Source organism: Tympanuchus pallidicinctus, unplaced genomic scaffold (assembly GCF_026119805.1).
Source record: "Tympanuchus pallidicinctus isolate F22 unplaced genomic scaffold, pur_lepc_1.0 scaffold24, whole genome shotgun sequence".
NCBI classification, from domain to species: domain Eukaryota; kingdom Metazoa; phylum Chordata; class Aves; order Galliformes; family Phasianidae; genus Tympanuchus; species Tympanuchus pallidicinctus.
The window spans coordinates 4,097,712-4,122,249 of NW_026294741.1; the positions used below are offsets into that span (position 1 = coordinate 4,097,712).

Here is a 24,538-nt window from a genome sequence, read left to right on the forward strand (position 1 = left end):
GTGTCGTTCTGTCAGCAGGATGGGGGGGGGGAGTGGGGCTTGGGGGGCTGCAGCAGAGCTCGGTGTGATTTTATTTCCCCCCCCTCCCCAGAGCTCGTGTGACCTCGAGCTCTCCCTGTCCCCATTGCGCTGCCCTTTGCCCGCTCCATTGGCTTTTCCACCCCTTCCTGCACAAAGGGCTGCGGCTCTCGGCAGCACAGCCCTCTTCCTCTTTTCCTCCTCCCCTTCCTCCCTGCGGACGGGATGGGGTGGTGGCTGCTGGCCGTGGGGCTGCTGCTCTGCCTGCTGCTTCGCTTCACCCTACGCGGCCCCGCGCCGCCGCTCGCCCTGCCCCCGCTGCACGGCCGCACCGCCATCGTCACCGGTGAGCGCGGGGCGCCGCGTGCCGCTGCCTGGCTGCCGGCTGCCGGCTCACAGCTCTCTGTTGTGCTCTCCTCCGCAGGGGGAAGCAGTGGCATCGGGGAGGCTGCGGCACGGCAGCTGGCGCGGTGCGGGGCGCGCGTGGTGCTGGCAACGCGCAGTGCGCTGCGGGGAGAAGAGGCTGCGCGGCGCATCCGTAGGGTGAGAGCTGGGGGGGGTTGGGGAGGGTAATAGGGGCACAGAGAGGGGCTCTGGGGTATCGCTGGGACACCCCCACGGGACGGTCCCAGCGTGCCCCCAGTTCACCCTTATGGCACATCCTTGGAGGACCCTAAGGCACCCACGCCTTCAGCACCCCATGGCGCAGGATGCCCATAGGTAGGATGATCCCACAGCACACCCCCTGCACCCCAAGCACCTCCAAATACCTCCACGTGCATCCCTGAAATACCCCCACAGCACATCCCTGGACACCCCAGCTGCAACATCCCTGTATCATCCCTCACCTCAGTTCACCCTTAGGCCACTTCTATGGGCTCTCCCCAGTGTTCCCCTGCAGCCCTTTGTGCACTCTTAGGACCCCATGACACATCCCTGGATGCCCCTATGGTCCATCCCCACTGCACGCTTAGGACCCCCCCTTGGCCCTCCCCTGATACGTGTGGTGCATCCCCATGGCACATCCCACTGTAACCCTCCTCCCATATTCCCAATGCATCTCTAGGACACCCAGATGGAGCCACCCCCAGCATACCCCACCTTTAGGCCACCCTATAGCCATTCCCTGCAGCCCTCTCCTCCCTCCACCCCCATTGCAGGACACGGGAAACCCCGAGGTGCTCTTCATGCCTCTGGACCTCAGCAGCCTCCACTCAGTGCGCGCCTTCGCCACCGCCTTTCTGCAGCAGGAGCCCCACCTGCACCTCCTCATCAACAACGCCGGTGAGCAGCAGAGCACTGCATTGCATGGGGAACCCCCAAACCCAGCACCCACACCACGCACTGCCCACACAGGAGTGAGCGCCGGGGGCACGACGGAGGACGGTTTCAGCCTGCCGTTCCAGGTGAACCACCTGGGCCACTTCCTGCTGACCCGACTGCTGCTGCAGCGCCTGCAGAGCAGCGCCCCGAGCCGTGTGATCATCGTCGCCTCCTCTGCACACTGTGCTGGCCGCCTGCGCATGGCTGAGCTCGGCCGCCCACCCCCCGGCCCCTTTGCTGCCTTCCAGGATTACTGTGACAGCAAGCTGGCCAACGTGCTGCACGCACGGCAGCTGGCAGCACGCCTGCAGGGGACTGGAGTCACTGCCTATGCAGTGCACCCAGGTATGGGCAGCTCAGTGCCAAGTGGTTTGCTTGTTGCATGCTTGCGTGGAGCACCCCTTCACGTGGAGTATCCCTTTGCACGGTGTTCCCTTTGCATGCAGCATCCCTCTGTGCTGTGCATCTTTTACGCCGTTCACCTTTTGCACAGCATTCCTTTGCATGATGCATCTCACTGCACGGTGCATGGAGCACCCTCTGTGCAGTACGCCCTTTCTACAGTTCACCTTCTGCACAGCATCCTTTTGCATGCCACATCCCTTTGCACGAAGCATCCCTTTGCACAGCCATCTCTTTGCACACCACAAAGCGCGTTGCTTTGCGTGCTGTGTCCCTTTGCTGATGGGTCCCCTCCCCACCGGTGCCTGCACAATGCACCCCCTCCTCTCTCCCTGCAGGTTTTGTCAACACGCAGCTGTTCCGTCACGCACCGCTGTGGTTGCAGCTGCTGTGGACTCCGCTGTCCCAGTTCTGCTTCCGCAGTGCAGCTGAAGGCGCACGCCCAGTGCTGTTCTGTGCCACGCAGGATGGCCTTGAGCCCTTCAGTGGCTGCTACTTCGCCGACTGCCGCCCTCTGCAGCCCTGGGCTCGGGGCAGGGATGATGCAGCAGCACGGGAGCTGTGGGACCGCAGCGAGAGGCTGTTGGGGCTGCAGCCCTCCTTGTGCACACCTGTGGAATAAATAAGTCCTGCAGTTGTGTTGCACTGTGTCATGCAGCTCCCCAAGCTGCCCCGGTGCAGCATGTGCCATCTTCTGCATGCCATCCCGTGCACACTTGCACATGCAGAACAGCTTGTCCAGCTTTGCAAAGAGTGCAGTTGCTGCAATGCAGCACGCTCTGCCTTGCACACACATGCACAAGCTGTGTGCACGCCCTGCCTTGTCAATGCATGCATGTGCACACAAATGCTGCAGCGTGAATGCGCTCTGCTTTGCACAGTGCAACAAATCACACTGTAGCGTGCACACTGCACCATGACTGCATTGCACACTCTGCAACAAAGCATGCCCTAATGCACACACACTGCAATGCACACACATGCACTGCACTGCACATGCCCTACCTTGCACATACACTACACACATTGCATATGTCCTGCCTTGTGCATGCACACACAGCCTTGCACGCACACAGTACATGCTTTGCAACGCCTGCACTGCACTGCAAGTGCCCTGCCTCGCACACACTGCATTGCACACGCATGCATACACTGCACACGTGCTGAACTACACACACTGCATTGCATACAGCCTCGCACATTAAGGAACACACCGCTGTGCACTGGCCACCCTCTGCATGGCACGCCCTCCCCTTGCATTGCATTGCATTGCATTGTCGTCGCACACTGCGCACGCGCCGCGTAGCGCCCCAAGATGGCGGCCGCCCCTGACCCCGCCCCTCCGCGCGGCTCCCACCTCCCCAAGATGGCGGCCGCCCTCCCAAGATGGCGGCCGGCCGTGACTCCGCCCCCACGAGCGCTGCCCACCTCCCCAAGATGGCGGCCGCCCTGGAGGCGGGGCGGCGCTGGGCGGACCGGGTGCGGGCGGGAGGCGGCGAGAGGCGGAGGAGCCGTTCCGCGGGCAGCATGGGCAACTGCCACACGGTGGGGCCCAACGAGGCGCTGGTGGTGTCAGGTACGGGCGGGCACAGCGCTGTGGGCCTCTGGCTTGAAGGGGACCCGGGGGGGTCCTGAGCTCTGGGGGTGGGGCTGCGCCAGGCCTGGGTGTGGGGGGGTCACGGTGCGGGGAGGGGACGTGTGGCACTTGGGGGGTCAGCAGGTGGGTTAGGGGGACGTGGCACTGGTGTGGCCCTGGTGTGGCACTGGTGTGGCACTGGTGCTGCCAGCTCAGCCCTGGGACAACGATGGGAATTGCCGAGGCCATGGCAGGAGCAGGGAAATGAAAGCTGTGTGCGCCTGCTGGTTCTCAGGAGATGCAGACGGCTTCCCTTGGCTCCCCGTGAGACCCCTTCCGAGGAGCGCAGCGCAGTGCTCGGGAGCCAAGGAGCCATCGTCCATCTGCACCGGGGCACCGTGCAGGCTGCAGGGTTTGCTGTAACCTCTGTTCCTTCCTGAATCTCACAGCGTGCAGCTCGCAGGATGGCCTGGCAGGAATTCGTGACATCAGCTGGTGAGCCAGGGCTGCTCCTGGATGCAGCACCGAGCTGTGGGACGAGGGCAGAACACAGCCCTGGGACGCAGACTGGGCTCAATGCCATCCCCAGACACGGCTCTGCTGCTGTTCCCTACCAGCATCGGCTCCTCAGCAGAGCAGCAGGGTGCAGCCCTGGGTTCCGGGAACTGAAGCGGTCTGTGTGCAGAACAGAGAGAGCTGACGGCATCCGGCGCTTAATTGGGTGATATTAGGTCAGATCTGGGAAAGGGAGGAGAAATGTGACAGCAGGTCGTGGCAGCAGCTGGCTCTTGGCTTGCTGTCATGCAGCTGTGATGCTTTCTGAGCTCCTTCTTTTTGCTGGTGAGACATCTCAGGCCCTCAGCACCAGGAGCAGCAGCCGTACCCTGGAAACTTGTGTGCATGCAGAGATCCACAGCCTTATTTGGGAAGCAGCCTCCAGGGCACGGCCAGCACTGTGCTGTGTCCTTCCCTCTTGAGCAACACTCGTTTCCTTCTAAGAAACTGCCCTGGGTCAGGCAATCCATGCAGAGCCCAGGAATGCTCTGGGGAGCTGCGCGAGGTGATGATGGGCTCTGCAATTTGAGTCTTACGTTGCAGGAGGAGCTGCAAAGCTTCCCACTGGGGCTTGGCGCGGGCCCTGGGGAGGCTTTGGCTCCTTGCAGGCTGCTCCTGGGCAGAGCCCTGCGTTCAGAGAAGCAATACCTGCTCACCCTGACGTCAGGCTTCCCACAAGATGCACAGATCCTCTCCAAGTGCGTAATGGTTTTCAGTTGCAGCCTGGCTGAACGCAGCCGTTGTGGCTCGGGATCAATCTGCTAATGCTGAAATCCGACACTAATATTTCTGCAGAGCCTCATCATCAGGAGGCGTCATATTTAATGGCTGCGCTCATCTTACAGCTCCTGTGAGCCAACAGGGCAAACAGTGCAGGGCCCGGCAGCAGCTGGGACATCTGGAGGTGCAGTGTGGGGCAGGTTGTGCAGAGCACAGTGCTGGTGGAGCAGCAGGGTGCTGCTTCAGCTGGAGGTCAGGGTGTGAAAGGAGAAGCAATAGGGCCCAGCTCAGCTCCCCAGTGCAGCCCCTCTGGGCTCTTTGATCTCTCTCAGAGCAAGAGAAGAGCAGGCAGCTGATTCTAGTTTTGTGTCAACATTTCCTGTCAGGCCCCAGCAGTTGGGGATGGTTAACCCTTCCCGACCTGATCTGAGCACTCACATCCTCTTATTCCTGCAAGAGGAACTGTCTGTGAGCCAGCGTACCACAAAAACACACAACAGTCACTTGTACACGTTTTGAAAGCCAGAAATACAGCCTTCTGGAGGCTCTGTGAACCCTTCCTGCTCTGCGAGAGCCCTGCAGTCCTCAGGTACTGTAAGATTGATGTGAGCCAGGCTGGAAAACCAGTGCCAGGGAACCTGACAGTGGTTCACTGTTCAGCTGAAGGGATTTATCAAGTAAGTGCCTTGTTTTGGCTTGGGTGGTGGAATCGAGAATGTGCTTATTGAATGTGCAGATGACATTGAGCTGGGAATGGATTCGAGAGCTTTGAGAGCAGGATTAGGATCAAAGGAAACTCAACAGCTAGGCCAAACGGTCTGAAAGGGGTGCGATGCTGTTCAGTGAAGAGAAATGCAGAGAGTGCTGTTTAGGGGAGAGCAACCAATGGCATGAGAACGGAACAGAAGCTCCAGGCCATCTCCTGTAGGAAAGGGAGGCTGCAATCTCCAGGTCCCTGCAGAGAGGAAAGCAGGAGAAGAGGCGGGCAGAGTCCTTTTGTTTCTGGGAGGAATTTTGGGGTAACGTCTCAGCAGCTTGCTTGTGTTTGCTTTCCTTCTCCTCTGGGTTTCTGTTTGCAAGGTGGGTTCAGCTGAAGCTGTGGTTTGCAAACTCTGTGTAGCAGCGATACTCAGAGTTGGAAATGGTTTGGGTTTGGATGACCTCCAGAAGGAGCTCACCAGCACAACCTGCACTTCCCTGTTGTTGTGACCATCAGAGGATTACACAGACCCACCTCAGAATCCCGCGTCTGATAAATCCATTTTATTAACCTTGGACGAGGCACGAGGACAAAGCCTGATTGATATTCGCAGTGGTGTCTGAGAACCAGACGCTGATTTTAGTCTAGACCCTGCTTTATTCGTGAGTTTCTTTGCGTGTGTCTTTGCCTTCTCCTCTCTGTGTTCAGCAGTGCTCCCAGCAATCGCTCTGCTTGTTTCCCAGCAACACTTCCCTGCATCTACCAAAGAGCTCAGCTTATCTACAGATCCTCAAATCTTTCATCTCATGTCATCCAAGCTAGGCAGCGTGCTTTCTCTCGGCTCTGGGAAGCCATGCTGGAACACGGCACCCCTTCATCTGAAGAGGCCAAAGTGGCTGGCAGCTGCCTGGCCATGAACCCCCCATTTGCAGCAGGTCTGACTGTGGCACGCTGCACCCGGAAAGTGTGGGGATGTTGGTGAAAGGGACGGCAGAGTGGCTGTGAGACCCTGGGGAACAGCGGGTGTATTATAGCTGAGAAATGCACCTCCTCTGCCAAATCCCATTGTGCAAGAGGGGTTATTCTTCAGCCTTGCAAGGATTTCACTTTGTGGGTTCTTTTTTCACTTGATCTCTGAGACTTGGCAAAGAGGCTGCAAGAAGTGCAATGGAAAATTAACCATCGTGCGTTAGCGGGACAGAGCTCTGCTGCAGTCCAACGTCCAGCTTGCAGGAAAGCAACCAGCTGGCATCCCACCTCTGCTTGATGGCTTTGGCTTCCCTGTTTTTCTTATGCTTTGAACGCTTCAGGGCGTACGGCAGAGTTTAGCAAACGGAGCTGCATAGCAGTGTTAGGAGGCTCTGGGAAGCAAGTGCTGGGTGTGATGCTGAGCGAGGCGTTGCCTGCAGAAGAAAAATGGAATCTGTGAGCAGAAGCACCTTCCCAACTTGTAGCAGCAGTGCTATTAGGGCACGTTTTACTCAGAAAACGATTATTAAACAATTGCCAGAGGTTCACTGGAGGCCTAATGACCACGTGGATGCTGTGAAATGAACAACTTTCCGTGCTGCCAGGAGCACCTCCCTTCCTGCCCTTGGGAAACGAGGTCCTCCAACAAATGTTACCAGGCGTTGCAGTGCTGTGAGATTGTTCTGCTTGCAACTCGCCCTGTTTGGGTGCAGGGTTTTCCCTGACACATGGGTGTGATGGCTCTTCCATCTGTGTTCTTCCCACTGTGCTGCAGGTGGCTGCTGTGGCTCCGACGTGAAGCAGTATGTGTACGGCGGCTGGGCCTGGGCCTGGTGGTGCATTACGGACACACAGAGGTAAGGAGACCCAGAGGTCACCCCCATTTTGCTCGTGGGTCTGGAGCACACACCAGGCAGAGCCGTCCCTGCAGGGCTGTCAGTGTCTGTAGGAATGCAGGGCTGGCCTGGACGTGAGAAACCATGGCTGAGCATCAGCACTCTGCCTTTGGCTGCAGCCCCTGCCTGCTGCCCAGCTCTGTTCTTCTAAAGATGTGCTCACTGCTGTCACCACGGGAGCAGGCTGTGTTCTTGTTTAAAAGCACAGGATTTCCTTTCCTTCCCTTTCCTCGGTCATGGACTTTGCTTGTTTCTGAACTAACATGCTGTGGTACTGCTGCTATGGTTCTTCTTTAGGACCTGTGGGGATGTTGCTGAGTGTGCTTCTGTCCTAACACCTCCCTCACACCCAGGCACAGGTTTCTGCCTATGTAAAAAAGTAACAGGGAAGGGATAAAGACGTGACTTTGGGGTTTTTTGCACTACATTGAAGGCCAGAGGTTGCAGCTAACCTTCCCTCCTCATGTCAACATGTCGCCACCAGCAGACAGCCAGCATGCTGCTGCCCTCCCCCTGCAGATGCTGCAGAGCCCTCAGTGCTGCTCACCTGGCTGAGCCAGCTTGCTGCTGGCAATGGGCTCACAGCTCTTAGCTCCTTTCCTGGGACCTTGCATGAAGAGTCTCAGCTAACACCCTCTGCTTTGGCCCAGGCTCTTTGGCAGTGCTGCTATTAACTTGTGAAGTTGAGCAAAGGTTGAGTCCAGGTTAGAGAGCTGCTTGCTGGGAGCGAGCTGTCATGTGCTGGAGGTCTGTGCACTGTCTGGCAAATGGGGCTTGGACAGGTTTGCCAGCACCCAAGCAAATGTTGTACTTTAAAATCTGTACCCTCAGGTCACGCCATGGGGCTAAATTCTCCTTTTGAGACTGGAGTCTTTCCCAAATACCATAAGTTGTGCCACAGTTGGAACCTGCTGCACGCACACGAGTGAGGCAGATTTCTTCCTTTGAAATTAGGACATCTTTTTTGGAGCTATGGATGAGACAGCAGTAATTGTGTTGCTGTCAGCTGCACCTCGCCAGGTAGCACCAACCTGAGGACAAAAGGAGTGCTTGGAGCTGGCAGGGCAATGGGCTCTTATCCTGCTGCAACCTTGAGGGCTGAGGGGAAAAAAAACACTGCAGGAAAAATCGCATCCCTGTGTTGAGGTCAGAAATAAAAGCAGCCAGAGAGGCAGTGCCTCCCAGGGAACCAAATGCTGTTATTCAGCCTCTCAGGACAGCACTTGGAAGCATCTTCTCTCCTCAGTGCCTTAGCAGGGATGTGTAGCCGGGTCCCTGGTGCTTTTATTTTTCTGGCCCATCTTTAATGTTGGCAGCGACAGCGAAGCCGTTACAAAAAATTATTTCCTGTGTTAAAAGTGCTGCAGCAGGAAATTCCAGCTGACTTCAGGACAGCAGTGCAGGTGGGTTACAGGGGGCAGCACCTGATGGGGGTCGGGGTGAGAGCCCGGCCTCTTTAACCTCCCTAAAAAGCGGCGCCAGATGCCGAGAGCTCCATGCAGCATGGGGGAAGCCGTGCCCAGCATTACAGAGTCCAGGGAGCAGCAGTGGGAGAAATGCAGACATGAACAGGGAAAAAGCTGAAAGCCCCGTCTGTCCTTTGCAACAAGTGTCTTACTCTCTGGTAACCGCTTTGTGTATTTGCTGTCCTACCCTTATTCCTTGCTGCTCAGACTGTCTTTGGAGGTTATGACCATCCTCTGTCGCTGTGAGAATATTGAGACGTCGGAGGGGGTCCCACTGTACGTAACAGGGGTTGCACAGGTAATAACCCACAGCTTCCTAACGTCACGTCTAACTATTTCTGCCTCTGTTCTGAGCAGCAGCAACAGCAGCAGCAGCAGGACAACATAAAAACGAATGGTTTTCTAATGGGACGGTGAACATCTCAGCACCTTCCTCTCCTACCCCTCCTCTGGCGTTTGCTCTGGGGTGCACTCTGCAGCGTGTAGGTAATGCAGACAGATGCATACTTGGCAAATTCCAAATTCGGCGTTGCTATGCTGGCTCCTGATAATGCTGCAGACGTTTGCTTCGACTGTAACCCTTCCCTTGGCAGCACGATTCGCATTGCGTGCAGAAGTGCACCTGGCTGCAGACAGGCAAGGCTGGGTTTTACACAGGGAAGGTGGGGAGCTGAGCTTTGGCTCGTTTCGAAAGGAAGTCTGCACCCACGTGGGGAAATGGCAGCTCTCTGGTTTTGAATACGAATTTCCACTGAGCCCTTCCTCCTCCACACAGAGGCAGTGCCTGTTTTGGATGCTGTCTCATTTAAAAGCACAGCACGGGGACCTCGGGTGAGCTGCAGCACTGAGGAGTGGTGTTTGCTCTTGCTGTGAGCCGTTACAGACCGCCGTCACAGCGATTACCGAACTTCCCTGAGACTGGCCAGCTAGGAAGCAGCACAGCATTTAATTGAAATTAAAGGTATGGATTAGGCTTTCAGAAGTCCTACACCAGCTGATTGAAGCTGCACATGGCACAAAATGCCTGTGCGCATCCTGGGCAGCAGGACTTTGTGTTTTCAGCTCCCAGCTTGCATGCCAGTTCAATGAAGACAGCAGCCAGGGCAGAGTTGGGCTCGCAGGGATTTGTTTGGGCACCCCACCAGTCCCAGACGTGCCCACGGTGTGCAGCCCCATGCCATCCACTCATGCTTTGGATGCCTGAGCTAATGCTGACCAACATGAGCAGGCTGCACAGACCAACACTTTGCTCTGTGTCCCAGCATGTTCCCAGCTCGGTGCAGCTGCTCCTATCTATGGGCTGTGCTGCCTGGAGCACAGCTCGTGTGTCACCATCTTGTGACCTGCAGATCTGTCCACAGCACCTTCAGCCCTTGCCAAAAGCAAGATATGCTTTTGGCTGTCTGACCTCAAAGGAGCTGGAGACGCACGACCCAAAGGCAAATAGGAAAAGTAGGGTGAGTGAGGGAGATGAGAGAGTAGGGCTGTGTGAGTGTTAAGCCAACGAGGGAAAAGGCATGGCTGCTTCTTGCAGCACCAGCATCACGGGGGTGGCGCAGGGTGGGTGCATCTGGGCTCCGTGCTGTGCTTTCAAACAGTGACAGCAGCCAGAGCTGGGGACCCAAAGCTCCTGGCCGCCTCACCAGCCCTGCTGATACACTCCTGTTAAGCGGCGTTTGGAAACCTCCTTCTTTCTGTCCAAGCTGTCCTGTCTGTCTGCAGTCACGTACAGTTCTGTGCCTGTCTCGCATTACCCGTAGGAGTGCAGCTGGTAGCCAGGGCAGGAGGTGCAGGGGAAGGCAGAGTGTGTGTTACCTGGAAACGTGCAAACATTTTACGTTTTTTGGCAGGATTTCCCTAGAGATAATGACGTTACAGCCCAGGTGTGAGGACGTAGAGACGGCGGAGGGGGTAGCTTTAACTGTCACAGGTGTGGCACAGGTACAGTAACTCCAAACCATCATTTCAGGAATGCATGTCTCTAACTGGCTTTCCCCCTTACAAGGTTGCTGTTGTCCTGGAACAGAAGCCAACTGCTCTGAGACAAATTCTGGTACAAAACCACACTGTCCTCTTTGGTTCGAGCACGGTACAGCACATCCATGTTGTAACAGGGGTTGTGACCTCTCCTCTCCCCAAAATCATTCCTCTTCTTGCAATGTCACGTTTGTCCCTGTGGCAGATGAGTTGTGTGGGTGACTTCATCTGTCTGTGATGTGCCGTGGTGGCCCTGGAGCTGTGTGACACTGCAGGGCTGAGCCATTCACATCTGAGATGGTGCCGAGAGTTGGGTTGCTTTGGATTATTAGTGTGTGGGTCTTGTTGTTCCTCGTGGTGAGTTTAAGCTTGAAGGAAGAACTTGAACTCTCAGGGCAATAAAATCTGTGTATGAAATTTCTGGCTTGAATTGAATTTTGGTTGCCTCAAGCCTTCTTCAGACACAGCCAAAACCTCACGTGCTCCAGGAGCCCCCCAGGATGAGCACTGCAGCTCTTTAACAGCTGTGCATTGGAGAGATTCCACCCAGTGCTTTTGGAGGGGCTCTTTGCTTGGCCCTTGACAGACAAGGTGCTGTAAGTGGGGCTGTGCTCAGCCAGGAGCAGCGTCTGCATCACTGCACACAGCAGAAGGGCTGGGCACACTTGTGGCTTCAGCTCTGTCTTTGCATGGTTGGAGAAATGCATGCACCCCTGCCTCCCTCACACACTTCTGTAAAGCTGTCAGCTTCTCCATCTTCTGATTGGCAACGCTCCTGCATGGGAGGGATTTCTCTTTTAAGCTCTTTTTGGCTTCATTTTGGGACATCCCCCCACTGCTCACAGCAGGACTAGGCTGGGCAGTGCATGCAGGCAGAAAGCTGCACCACCGTGCCCCAATACAGCTCCGAATCTACCTTGCCCAGGTTATTTGCTATTCCCACTGTTGTTTTTTGTTTGTTGTTGATCTGTCACACTCACCTGAGGTTTTGGCATTTCTTCGTGTGATCGGGGTAGTGTTGTGGTGTTGAACTTGTCACCTCACAGACCTAGAAATAGTTGTGTTGCTTTTACCAGCACTTAAGCCCTGGATATGGGTCTGGCGGGGGGCAGGATGAAGTCTGTAGGTCGTGAACCCACCGAGAGCACACAGTGGAGCCTCCAGAAGGGTCATATTTGGAGGTCTTTGAGCCAGGATGATGCTGGGCTTTCAGGCAGCAGCAGCCAGGGCTGGTGGACGGCACACAGAGGGCTGCCCCACCGCCGGCACTGCCCAGCCCCGCTGTCTCCATCAGAGGGTGCTGTGGGACTTTCTCAGCGCCCAGCCGTGCTGGCTGCATGCCGATATGGCCCTGCTCCCCCCCCCCCCCCCCTGCTGCTGCCAGACACACAGGCATCCTTATGTCCTGGACCACCAGGAGCTGCCACTTTAGGACTGCACTCAGGAACTGTGTGCTGCATCTCCACTACCTGACATCCGTACCCAGTGGGGGGTTTTAAGCCAGTGGGGAGCAGCTCTGAGAATTGGCACCGGATGGTGAGGAGCAGGCTGGCCAGGTGCTGGCACATGGGGGCACACAGAGCCCCCAGGTGTGCAGGCAGAACACAGTGTGCTGTGGCCATCTCGTGTCATCCCTCCTTGCAGGGAGCACCATGTGGAACCGCCGTTCCCATCAGTAGCGTGGGGATCTGGCAGCCTGGTGGTGGTGCTGCTGCTGCTGCTGCTGCTGCTCTTGGGTGTCTCTCCCACCTTGGACAGGCACAATCAGCCCCTTTGGTTTTGTCTCCTGTCTCCAGGTGAAGATAATGACCGAGAAGGAGCTCCTGGCTGTGGCCTGTGAGCAGTTCTTGGGGAAGAACGTGCAGGATGTGAAGAACGTGGTCCTTCAGACACTGGAGGGGCATCTGCGCTCCATCCTAGGTGCGGATGGGCTCACAGTCTCGCAGGCATCAGCAGCAGCTTTTTTCCCCCTGTGCTGGCTGACTCCAGCAGAACTGCTGCCACCATGGCAGGCCACGATGGGTGCTTCCTCTGCTGAATGCAGATGTGGCAGCTTAGATTGTTCCTCCCCTCCGGCAGCTCGTGCTGTGCTGCTGGGTGTTGTGATAAATGAGTTTTCGGTGCCTGCAGTAAGAGATGTCTGAGTCCCCACGGGTTGCAGGTAGCCCTGTGTGTGGCTGCACTTCTGAGATGCTGATGTGCAGAACATGGGCTGGGCAGCAAGCTGTGCCCTTGTGCCCAGAGCTGACCTCGCTGTCAGTGTGATTTGAGACAAGTAGGATGTTGCTGAGCTTAGACCCATGCTGCTACATGCTCCCTGTTTCAAATAAAGTGCTTTGCCTGCCTTTCCTCTGCAGGCACCCTGACAGTGGAACAGATCTACCAGGACAGGGACCAGTTTGCCAAGCTGGTGCGAGAGGTGGCAGCTCCAGACGTGGGTCGCATGGGTATCGAGATCCTGAGCTTTACCATCAAGGTACCATCATGGTGCACAGCCAGCCGTGCTGTGAAGCAGGGACAGAGCCTGACCCTGGCTCTCCCACTGAGGCTGATGGAAAAGCAGTGGCTGACAGCCTGCCCCAGCCCTCCAGGGGTTTCCATGACAGCCGCTGCAACGTGCCCTGCATCCAGGCAGCACTGTGCAAACAGGAGAGCTCAAACAGGAGAGCTCAAACAGGAGAGCTCAAACAGGAGAGCTCATTGCTGGCCGAGCCCCCAGGGCTGGAGGGAGGATGCTGGGAGAGTCGCCTCTCCCTGTCATGCCTGGTTCTGCTTGGCAGCAGCCTAACGTAGCTCTTCCTGAGCCTGGCCTAACCAATGATTGCTGTGAGCTCCTTCAGGAGGCAACAAGATGGAGTCACTCATTGGAAGCGGCTGTGACTTATCTCCCTTTCTCCAGGATGTCTATGATAAAGTGGATTACCTGAGCTCCCTGGGAAAGACTCAGACTGCGGCTGTCCGAAGAGATGCAGACATTGGTGTGGCAGAAGCTGAGCGGGATGCTGGCATTCGGGTGAGTGCAGGGCTGTGCTGAGCTTCCCAGAGCAGTGTTTTGCTCCAGCTGCGCACCCTTGAGCTGTGCTCTCCATTTTCTCTCTGCAGGAGGCAGAGTGCAAGAAGGAAATGCTGGATGTCAAGTTCATGGCAGATACTAAAATAGCAGATTCCAGGCGTGCCTTTGAACTGCAGAAAGCTGCCTTCACTGAGGAGGTCAACATTAAGGTGAGAGGTATCTGACAGCCTGCTGGTGTCCCCTGGTTTGCAGTGGTGTTGGTTGCTCCGAGGCTTTCCAGCTTCCTCTCTCTGCATGTTTAGAGAGCCAGGTCTGGAGAACCCAGATCTGTGTGTCACAGTGCTTGCAGCACATTCCTCTCCTACCCTGTTGCCATCACTTAAGTCAGACTAGGGGGAGATGGAGGGATGGGGAGAGTTGCCTGAGTTGAACCCAGAGCTGTTTTTGTTCAAATACTGCGAGAAGAGCACACAGAGAGGGACTGCAAGTGCAGCACTGAGGACTGGGATGTCACCCCTGGGTGGAGATTTGACCCACGTCTGCTGTCAGAGCCTGCCAAGGGTCCTTATGTCTGCACTCAGGAGTACGAGCCCCCTGTTCTCCTCTCTCCCACATGCAGACAGCTGAGGCCCAGCTGGCCTACGAGCTCCAGAGTGCCCGGGAGCAGCAGAAGATCCGCCAGGAGGAGATAGAAATCGAGGTGGTGCAACGCAAGAAGCAGATCGACGTGGAAGAGAAGGAGATCATCCGGAAGGAGAAAGAGCTGATAGCCACTGTGAAGCGGCCGGCGGAGGCCGAAGCTTACCGCATCCAGCAGATCGCCGAGGGGGAGAAGTGAGTGAGCCTGAGCTGTCAGCGGGGCACAGGGAGCTGGCTGTGTGCTGGGCTGGGAGCGCCGTGCTCTGACCCAGCTTGCAGGCTGACGGCGGAGACGTTGGCTGCTGTAGGGCTTGCTTTGCCTTTTCAGGGTAAGGCAAGTCCTCCTGGCTCAGGCGGAGGCAGAGAAGATCCGCAAGATCGGAGAAGCTGAGGCCTTTGTGATTGAGGCCATCGGGATGGCAGAGGCCGAGAGGATGAAGCTGAAGGCCGAAGCGCTCCAGAGCTACGGGGAAGCTGCCCAGCTGGCTCTGGTGCTGGATGCACTGCCTGAGGTGAGGAGGGAGCAGCTTTCCCCTGCTCTGGGCTGGAGGTGGGGAGTTCCCAGACTGGGCCAGCTCTCCTGGAGGCACAGAGAGACCCTGTGGGTCTGACCAGCAGCTCCGTGGCTGCGTGCTCATGCCAAGCTCCTTCCCTGCCTCCTCAGATTGCTGCCAAAGTGGCTGCTCCGCTCTCCAGGGTGGATGAGATCGTTGTTCTCAGCGGGGAGAGCAGCAATGTGACATCTGAGGTGAACCGCCTGCTGGCCGAGATCCCCGCCTCCGTGCGTGCCATCACCGGTGTGGACCTCACAAAGGTGAGCTGGGTACCAGCAGCAGCCAATGGCTCTTGGGTGTGCAGAACTGCCCTGAGTTGTTCAGATTTTAGGCGGCCTCTTTCCGCAGCCCTGCCCTGCTGGAGCTCCCTGCATCTTCCTGCGGCCCTAACAGTTCTCTCTTGCCCTGCTACAGATTCCCCTGATCCAGAAAGCCACTGGGACCCAGGCATGAGACCCAAAGCGTGTGAAGATCACTCCCTGTTATGCACTCCGACATCAACTGCCTTCAACACTTGGGAATTCCTTTTATATCAGAGACAATTGGAGTTTCATTTTTAAGCTCTGGTGCCTTATTTTGTAGGGCCAGAAAGATGCATGTTCAATCAGCCGCTCTTTTTTGTTACAAAGGGTGGGAGGAGATTTATTTTCTAACTAATTGTATATTGTATCCAGCCGGTGTTTGGCTCTGATCCACGGTTAGGACTGGCAGCTTGTCTGGTGTTGCTGTTCTCTGTCCTCAGGAGCTCGCAGCAGGGGCTCAGCAAGATGTGTGCAGGCACCAGGACCTGCTCTGGGCTCCCTGCCCTCCCACTGCAACCCTATGGGGCGCTGCCCAGACCCCTGCTGCTGCCCACAAGCTGGGTTTGTGGTTGGCTTTCCACATGTTTGTCTTGCCTGCAGCCTGGGCACGGCTTCCCAGAGGTGGCAGTCCTGGTTGGGTGATGCTGGGGCACTGCCGGGGCTCAGTGCCATCTTGCCTTCCCTCAGGGAATTTCCTGCTGGCCTCTTGCTCAGCCCTGAGCCGGGTCCCTCGGTGCCGCGCTGCTCCCCACCCTTAGGCTCCCTGACCTCAAGGAGCGCTGCAAGGCGGCCGAGCTGCAGAAATCCCAAAAAGCAGCGCTGTGCCAAAGCTGTTTGATCATCCCAGAGGGAGGCAGCCACCCAGGCTGCTGTCCCTGAGTGCCACCGTGCCTCTCAGCTCTGCTAGCAGAGCAAGGGCCTGAGCGGCATGGGACGGCACGGGGCACTGCGGTGGGGACACTCTCCTCCTGCAGCACTCCTGCAAACCCCCACCCACCTGGCAGCCCACGGCTTTGCTGTCCCCAGAGATGCTGTGAAAAGGCTGTCCCCTCTGTGTCCCCTGCAGTGCCACCAGGAGCGGGCACTGACCTTCGCCCTCTCTGTGTCTGTCCTGCTGCCTGTGTTTGCTGTGGCTGTGCCTAAAAACGTTTGCAAGGAGCTGGTGGGATGGGGAGGGGGGTCCCAACTTTGTGCATCCGGTGCCACAGCTCAGTGTCACCCTCTTTGCAGAGGGGTGGCTGCTGGGTGCAGAGACCCAGGCCCACTTTGCCCTGGCAGTGCCGCTGGTGCTGCAGTGTCACCTCCCTACTCCTGTACAGGAGGGGCCAGGCCTTATCAGCCCCCAGCTTGTGGCTGCCAACCCTGATCTGGTGCTTGCTGATGGGTGTGCCGGGCAAGGCTCCCTATCTCAGTGTGTGTGCATGCCTGCACCGTGTCACTGCTGTGCGATAATAAAGCCTGTCACCTCGTGCCCTGGCTCTCATCTTGTGCCTTCTGTCCCCACCCCACACCCCCAGAGTGTTTGCCCTCCTGGCAGCCCACCTTGCCTGCACTCGGGTGTCCCCCCATACCATGTCTCCATGGTCCCATCGCCCTGTCCTCAGGGCTTGCTTCCAGCCCCACACTATGTGGGGTTCAACCCTGTTCCACTTTGCTGGGTGACAGCAGCTCCGTATGTCACCCAGGGACCCCATTGCTGTGGGGGCAGTGATGCTGGCAGGGACTGAAGGCTACTTCTGTCCCCGGGTTGGTGGCACTGTGCTGTCCTCACCAGCTCTGCACCCATGGGTGTGAGAGATGGAGAAGGGCTTTCAGCAGGGTCTTCAGCAGCAGGAGAAGGGATGGTGGGCTGTGAGGATGGCACTTCCCAGTGAGAGGGCTGAGGATCTGGTGCAGGGAGCCCAGAGGTGCCCGTGCTCCATCCGTGCAGGTGCACAAGGCCAGGTTGGACACATCCTGGCAGTGCCCATGGAAGGGGTCAGACAGGACAGCCCAAAGTCTTTTCCAGCACAGGCAATGCTGTGACTCCACGTCCTGGAGCACCTCTGTCCCCAGCCCTGTGCTGGTGGCTCTGTTGGTACGTGTGCTCTCCATGTGAGTGAGGATATCCAGCAACCGGGGGGCTCTGTAGACACCTCGTGCCCCCAAGCCCCTCTGTGTCCCACCAAGTGCTGGGCAGGACAGAAGGGCCCCCCATCCTGCATGCCCCACGCAGGGTGGCTCTGCAGATAGGTGGGTGGGGATGGGTTGGTGGCTCCTTATCTACAGCTACACACAGCCCTGCAGCATTGGCGGAGAGGGGCTGCAATACCAAAGCCCCCATAGCTGCTCTGCAGTGCTGTCCTGGTAGCCGCACACTTGGCAGTGCACAGATGTGGAGCACAGCTGAGTGAGCAGCAGGGATGGGGACACTGGGAGACACTCTGACAGAGTCCCTGCTCTGGGTGCTGGCTGCTTGTGCTGCTGTCTGGGGACACTCACATCACAACAAGGTCCAAAGGGAGCAGGGAACAGCCCCCTGTCGTCCCCAAGTCCTGGTGTCCTCATGTTGCTGGGGACACACTGCTGCTGGCAGCTGTGCCACCTCCTGCCAGGTCTGGTCATGCTGCCTCTGTCACACAGAGGGGACAGCAGGGCTGGGACCCCATTGCACCCCATTGCAGGGTCTGCAGCAGCCACCCAGTGCTGCTTATCTGGGTCTCCAAGCACACAGCCCTGGTGGGGACTTATCATATCCCTGCAGGTGGCTTCCAGGAATGCCACCATGTCCCTGCCCTGCCAGCACAAATAGCACAATGGCATGGCGCTGGCTGCAGGATGTGACCCTCGGGGGGACACACAGGGCTGGGGACACGTATGGGCAGAGCCACACACAGACACACGCAGCCAGGCACTGCGGCTGTTTGGGGACACACACGGCCAGAGGCCATGAATGGCCACAGTCACACACAATGAGGTGACACAACCCTCTTGGGGACGCATGGATCCGTCCTTTGGGGTTGCATATGTGACACAGGGACACATTGGGCACCAGTTTGCCATGAGCAGCTCCCAGTCTGGGATGAAGGACTGGGGGTGATCCAGCAAGGGGGTGGCCCCCGGCCCCCGGCACCCCCCTGTCCTCGTGTCCCCCACAGGCAGAGCTTTGTGGGATGGCACAGAGCTGGAGGCTGGTGTCCTCCCTTTCACCCCCCACCCTCCCAGACACGAAGGGGTTACAGGGCCACACCAGCTGTGCTGTGCAGATTTGAGATATGCAGATGAGGCTGTGCAGGATTTATAAAGTGGGTGCAGCAGCAGCACCCCACAAAGCAGCGGGGTCACCCCGAGAGGTGGGTGCTGCCTATGGGGACGCAGTGGGGTGGTGGTGGCACTTTGGGGACGAGGTGACACTAACGATGCTCTCCTTTTGTTTAGGTGCTTCTCATCACGCTGCCTGCCGCCCTGGGCTGGATATCATCATATACTGTAAGTTCACTATAAGACACTACAGTATAGATGATGTACTCCCCTGGGCTGCACCCGGCCCTGAGAGCTGCTCCGTGGGACTGCACTGTGGGGCACAGGGGGGTTATGGGGCGCCCTGAGGAATGAATGCAGCCAAGGACACATGGCTGGCAGGGAAACCGTTACCATTACTGAGTTTAGTAATGGTAATGGTTCTGCTGACAGCCAGGCACGCAGCGTGGCATGGATTGATGCGGGCTGGTGTGGGTCAGTGTGGGGTGGTGGTGTGGGTTCAATAAAATCAGAGATGGCACAGAGACGGTGGCTCCTTCCCTTGTGTGTGGGGGGATCAACGTTGGGGTGTGGGGGAGGTACGGACTTGGACAGTTAGTGGTGCTGTGAGGGGTGTGGGGCACTAAAGGGGCACTGGGGGGGATTGCATAGGGGTCAGTGGGGAGCACTGAGGGGTGTGGGAGGCACTGGGATGGGCTGGGGAGCATTGTGGGGAACAGCGGGATGAATTGCAGAGGACATGGAGCACAGAGGGAGCACGGGGGTGGGCTGCGGGAGACACTGGGAGCACTGGGAGCTGTGTGTGCCCTGGGGGCACTGGTGGGACTATGCACACTGTGGGCACTGGGAAAGCTGGAAGAACCAGAAGCACTGGACAGGCTGGGAGCACTGGGGGCAATGAGAGCACTGAGGTGTACTGGGCACAGCGGGCACACTGGGAGCACTGGGCACACTGGGAGCACTGGGCACACTGGGAGCACTACGCTGCGCCGCCGCCTGCACTGATGGGCACAACGCGGCGCGGCCAGCAGGGGGCGCTACATCCATCACTGCGTAGGGCGGCGCCCTAACCCCGTCTCCCTCCTCTCTATGCCTCCCCCCGCCTTCTCCTCCAGTAGGAGCGGCCGCCGCTCGCGCTCCCGGCCTGCCCCGCGGCGGGACAACATGGCGGCGCCCATGACTGCGGCGGTGGCGCGGGGCCTACTCTGGGCCCTCAGGGCCGGTTCGGCCGGTCCGCCGTCACGGCGTGCAGGTGGGGCGGCTGGAGCAGGGCCGGGAACCTCGCTCCGGGGAGGCCGGGGTCTGGGGGACGTGAGGGTGGGCCGGGCCGAACCCAGAGGGTAGGGGAAGGGCCGTGCGGTAGCTGCGAGGTGGGAGGACGGGGCCGTCTCGGTTTCGGGGCGGTTTCGCAGGTTTTACACCGTTTCAGCGATCCTCCTGGAGAGCTGCGCCCGCTGCAGCGGGAGCGGTTCGGCGCTGGGCCACATCCTGGGCCTCCCCGGCGAAAGGCCAACCCCGGCCCTGGGCCGGCACCCGCCGCCCGTGGCTACCAGCAGAGGTGAGCGCAGCCTGCGCCCCCGGCCCCGCCGCGGGGTAAGAGCACCGTGTGAGCGCCTTCTCCCCCCTCAGAGAAGCAGGCCCGCATGGTGCGGGGCCGCCCTGACCAGCCCCCGGAGCCCAAAGTGCTGAGAATCGCCATCATCGGAGCACCCAACGCCGGCAAGTCCACGCTTTCCAATCAGCTCTTGGGCAGAAAGGTAAAACGGCCACAAATCACCGAGTTAGGGCTGTTTGATCACCTTTATTTTTTAACTGTAGTGGCTGTGAGATCCTTTTAATTTCTTAAAGGTTTTCCCAGTCTCGAAGAAAGTGCACACAACCCGATGCAAAGCACGCGGTGTCATCACGCATGAGGACACGCAGCTGGTGAGTTTCCAGGCTGCAGAAATGGTGTTGTGTCCCGGGAGCAGCAAAGCGCAGGATCCCCATCCCTGGAGGAGCCCGAGGCCGGGCTGCGTGGTGCCCTGGGCAGCCTGAACTGCTGGGTGACAGCCAAGCCAAGGCAGGGGTTGGAATCGGATCCTCTCTGAGGTCCCTTCCAACCCAACCATTCTATGTTTTTTTTCATTTCTATCTTATGGTGGTGTTTAATCACGCTGATATAAGTTAGTGGCAGAGCTAGAACTGCACGTGGACTTAGGAAATGTGTTTTTCCTCTTTCTAGATCATTCTGGACACGCCTGGTCTCACTTGTCCCACAAAAGCCAAAAGGTATCACTGCTGCTGTAGGGAGAGATGGGGTTCTATCACTAGAGGTTTGAGAGAACACAAAGTGATTTCCACTGTGCAGATTTGTAGAAGTGGCAGGAATGTAAATTTTTGGCCTAATTTCGATCTCTTGACTTCCTAATTGTTTATATTTCAGTGACACCCAGAGCCTGGGGAATCCCTTGAGCCCGGTTGTGTTTGACTGTGTGCGTGTGTGTGTGCAGTGAAGGATGGTATAAACCTGTAAGGCAGCTCTGTGTGAGTTGAGATGATGGAAAGTGCTGTTCCTGCACCTGCAGGGGGAAGGAAGGTTGTTGTGGTCCAGCACAAGCCTAGCATGCTCACCTGTGTTTGCCTTTCAGGCATAAACTAGAGGCAGCCATGCTGACAGACCCGTGGGACAGCATGAAACATGCAGATCTAGGTGGGCACTCAACTTCCTTTGCATCAAACCCTTTATCAGCCACAGAAACTTATAACCCTACAGCTGTAGTACCTCTATATGCTACTGGGCACTAAAGGCAGACCTGGGAGTGTGAATAAGAAGCAGGGGTAGAAGGGCATAGAAAGAACTGAACTTCTTGACTGGGGGAGGGGTTTAGAATTGCCTGATGGCAAAGGGAGGCAGCTTGGTGAACATTTGGCCTTGGATGTTGCATTTTAGCATGTGTGATATTTGTAGGACAGCAAGTGTAAACTGGGTTTGTTGTTTTATCGTTTGAAACACCATTTTTGGATTGCACGTGCACACTGCCCTGCAGAAGTGAGAGGAGGAAGAGCAGGAGGGAAGTGATTCAAACACAGGCTACGGAGAAGCTTAGAAAGAACCTTTGGGAAATGTAGGTTCATTATTTTCCCCTCGCTCTCTCCTGGCAGTTCTGGTTTTGGTGGACGTCTCAGACCACTGGACACGAAACTCTCTGAGCCTGGAGGTGCTGAAATGTCTTTCTCAGTTTCCTCAGATTCCCAGTGTCCTGGTTCTGAACAAGGTAAGCGAGGAAGTTGGTTTTCCCACTGCTGACTTTGGGGTGATTCTTCCAGCTCCTCCAGAGCCAGGGCCCAGTTGCTGGTCTTGTTCAGGATAAATTCCTGACAGCTGCCCCTCTCTTACATTAGGTGGATCTGCTAAAGAAGAAGTTCATCCTGTTGGAACTCGTAAATGAGCTCACAGAGGGAGTGGTGAATGGAAAGAAGCTGAAAGTGGGGTCTGAATTTGAACGTAATTCCAGTTCTCCTTCAAAAACTGTTCTTAAAGTGACTCAGACTCCCCCACCTGAGAACAGAGCTCAGAAGTCCCTCTGTCAGCTGGAAACAGATAAAGCCCAGAAAGGCTCCAGTTTGGATAACAGCAGCGCTGTGAAGGCTTCTGAGTCCAGTCTTGTTACAGAAGCAGAAGGGCAAAAGGCCTACAGATATGGAGATCTGAAAAACAGGAAAGGCTGGCCACATTTCCAGGATATCTTCATGCTGGCAGCTCTCAATGGAGAGGAAGTGGATACGCTGAAGGTAAATATGGTCTGAACCTGTGTTGTGCTTTGAAATTGTTGTGCACTCAGCCTGGTACCCCAGGGCTTCGCACCGAGCTGCTCCTCCTTTGAGGAACAGCAGAGCTGCTGCCCTTGGGATGGGCCCACATAGGAGGAACTGTTCTCTGTCAGTGTGTGCAGTGTGTTGTCTGAGGGGTGTGATGTGTTTTGTGCTGACAGCAGTACCTCCTGATGCAAGCCAAGCCAGGTCCGTGGGAGTTCCACAGCAGGGTCTTGACCAGCCAGTCACCTCATGAGATCTGTGATAATATCATCAGGGAGAAGATACTGGAGTACCTGCCACTGGAAGTCCCCTATGGTGTGACTCAGGTAGGAGGCATGTGCTAGCAGACTTGCCTTCCAGTTATCTGTGTTGGGAATAACAGGCTTTGTGATGAGAATCCCTCTCTGGGTTTGTGAGACCCATGAGACTTCACAAGCCGCGTGGCCTGGCTTGGGACTTGCATGTCAGCTGCCAGGCCCTTTTTGTGTTCTTAGTGGATCTACAGGTATGCAGCTGTGCCAAGGTGCTGAGCTGTTGTGTCTGAAAGAGTGGCAGTTGTAGTTGTTTGGTGCTGTGCCAAACTGCTGAGTCTGTGCTTCTGTTGCAGGTGACAGAGCTGTGGGAGGAAGGGCCAAGCGGAGAGCTCGTCATCGTGCAGAACCTTTTGGTCCCAAGAAAGTCTCATAAGGTAAGAGGAGAGAGCTGGGGAGCATGAAAGGAGATTCCCTGTATCCAGCATGTGTGTGTCCTTGCTGCATTAGACATGCTCTGCCCTGGCTCTGGGCTCTGTGTTGAGAAGAGCTTGGTTTCTGGTCGGTAACAGCTTGTACCTCACTAGTAGTTTCCCACGGCTTGGTTGTAGGACACCTGTGACTGCTGTGTTCTGTGTCCTTCTATGTCTGCACTGTTGTTTTCTTGGATGACTCCTCTCCACAGAAAGGCTGAGCGTGATGATGTTCTGTCTGGGTTTTGATACAGCTGATGTTGATTGGAAGAAGAGGTGCAGTTATCAGCAGGATCGCCCAGGAGGCCGGGCAGGACCTGATGAACGTCTTCCTCTGTGATATTCACCTGAAGCTCAAGGTGGAGGTGAAGAGTTGAACTCTTCGTGTAGGTTTTGACTGCCACTGAGCTCATGTGGAGAAACTCGTCCCGTTTTCTGCTGCAGGTATCTTAACACCTTCGTTTAATTCAGGAACAGAGGGTGATGGAATGAAGATAGCGGGCTGAAGTAGAATATATTATTCTTTAGGGGAATGGCCCAGATGGTAATAAAATCTTCAGATCTACGGTGTGGAACCTGGGGATGCACATCACGGCACCCCCAGTGCAGTTGCAGCACATTTGCAGAGTTGTCATCTTCTTCAAGGCTGTGCCTTGCATCCTTGCTGGAAAGTGTTCGTGCTTGGAAATCCAGAATGACTTGAGTCAAGAATCTGACTGAACGAGGGAAGGGTGGATATTGTGATTCTTTGAGGTGTGAGGGAACATCTCCTGCCTTTTAGCAAAGGGTTGCAGTGAAGGATTATCAGCACCCATCTATCATCTCTTCTGAAGGCTGAGTGATTCCAGCAGTGGTGAGGCAGGAGGCAGAGGCTCCCCCAGCCCACACAGTGGTCTCATTTTTGTGGTGTTCCTTGCCCTGTACTCTGTTAAAAGTTCATGGGTGTGAGCACAACAGCCTGAGGAGCCAGTATTGCCAAGGGAGGGTCTGTGCTGTACATATCTTGTTTTTGGTGTCGGGTGGGGTCCTGCCTTTGCATCTATTTGGCAGTTCAGCTGGTGAATGAAAGCTGAGGGGTTGGGTCTGAAGACTCCTCGGAGCAGCCTTGCGTAGGTGCTTGCTTTTCATACACAGACAGATGGCAGCCCTTTTCTTAGGGACTCGAATAGTTTATTGCAGGAACGTTACTACAAAGCCGTTACTCTTTGCACCAGGATGGAAAGCTAGAGAGTGGCAGAGCTGAAGGAAAGCTCGTGATTAGAAGAACAGCTCAGGTGGGGTTTGAGATCGGTCTCAGGAGGCTGTACTGCAGCACCGCATTGCATTTACAGGGGTTTCTGGGAAGGAGCTCTGTGTGCCCCTGGGCTGGAGGGAGGGGGCTGCTGGGGGCTTCTGCCTGGAACCTAAACCTGTTGAGCAAGGGTTCAGCATCCCTCTGCAAGGGGCTGCTTTACCAACCTGCACTGAGCCACCAATACCACACCAGGAACATCAGGTCACCCAAAATCCACCCGAAAAATCCTCCGAGGAACCAAGCATTGGCTTTCCTCCACCCCTTTACCACCATTCCGTGAATCCATCTCACCCACGTATTGTTTTTCTGTCCGTTGCAATAAACCCAGCACCGTGCTATTAAAACCATCGCGCAGATAAAGCGAGGCAGTTA

General features: G+C 56.6%; 4 protein-coding genes across 8 annotated transcripts in view; all 4 read left to right on the forward strand.

Annotated features, from left to right (window-relative positions):
• The first annotated feature begins 173 nt into the window (after nt 1-173).
• On the forward strand, nt 174-2,922 carry DHRS13 (dehydrogenase/reductase 13). The gene is made up of 5 exons (XM_052688594.1): nt 174-364; nt 443-561; nt 1,179-1,302; nt 1,375-1,686; nt 2,082-2,922. The coding sequence occupies exons 1-5, from the start codon at nt 244-246 to the stop codon at nt 2,363-2,365; spliced, it is 960 nt and encodes a 319-aa protein (XP_052544554.1). The 5' UTR covers nt 174-243; the 3' UTR covers nt 2,366-2,922.
• Nucleotides 2,923-3,193: 271 nt separating this feature from the next.
• FLOT2 (flotillin 2) lies at nt 3,194-16,581 on the forward strand. 3 transcript variants are annotated; one of them, XM_052688592.1, is made up of 11 exons: nt 3,194-3,319; nt 7,039-7,120; nt 8,833-8,923; nt 12,399-12,522; nt 12,960-13,078; nt 13,502-13,615; nt 13,705-13,824; nt 14,235-14,449; nt 14,583-14,766; nt 14,919-15,068; nt 15,223-16,581. In XM_052688592.1, the coding sequence occupies exons 1-11, from the start codon at nt 3,271-3,273 to the stop codon at nt 15,259-15,261; spliced, it is 1,287 nt and encodes a 428-aa protein (XP_052544552.1). In that variant the 5' UTR covers nt 3,194-3,270; the 3' UTR covers nt 15,262-16,581. The 3 variants fall into 3 exon arrangements, with proteins under 3 accessions (XP_052544552.1, XP_052544551.1, XP_052544553.1); XM_052688591.1 differs by lacking the exon at nt 8,833-8,923 and adding an exon at nt 10,476-10,566; XM_052688593.1 differs by lacking the exons at nt 3,194-3,319; nt 7,039-7,120 and adding an exon at nt 10,476-10,566 and having other exon boundaries at nt 8,838-8,923.
• Nucleotides 16,582-19,473: 2,892 nt separating this feature from the next.
• On the forward strand, nt 19,474-24,535 carry ERAL1 (Era like 12S mitochondrial rRNA chaperone 1). Of its 3 annotated transcripts, none has more exons than XM_052688717.1 (11): nt 19,474-19,602; nt 19,780-19,908; nt 19,980-20,107; nt 20,199-20,276; nt 20,575-20,621; nt 20,981-21,042; nt 21,495-21,607; nt 21,735-22,124; nt 22,325-22,474; nt 22,756-22,836; nt 23,127-24,535. In XM_052688717.1, exons 1-11 carry the CDS (start codon nt 19,515-19,517, stop codon nt 23,247-23,249), a joined length of 1,389 nt encoding a protein of 462 aa, XP_052544677.1. In that variant the 5' UTR covers nt 19,474-19,514; the 3' UTR covers nt 23,250-24,535. The 3 variants fall into 3 exon arrangements, with proteins under 3 accessions (XP_052544677.1, XP_052544678.1, XP_052544679.1); XM_052688718.1 differs by having other exon boundaries at nt 22,328-22,474; XM_052688719.1 differs by having other exon boundaries at nt 23,085-23,182.
• FAM222B (family with sequence similarity 222 member B) overlaps nt 23,301-24,538 on the forward strand; it is a 29,930-nt gene continuing 28,692 nt past the window's right edge. Inside the window, exon 1 of the mRNA XM_052688715.1 lies at nt 23,301-23,316. The gene's annotated coding sequence lies outside the window, so the exon portion shown is untranslated. The remainder of the gene's footprint in view (nt 23,317-24,538) is intronic.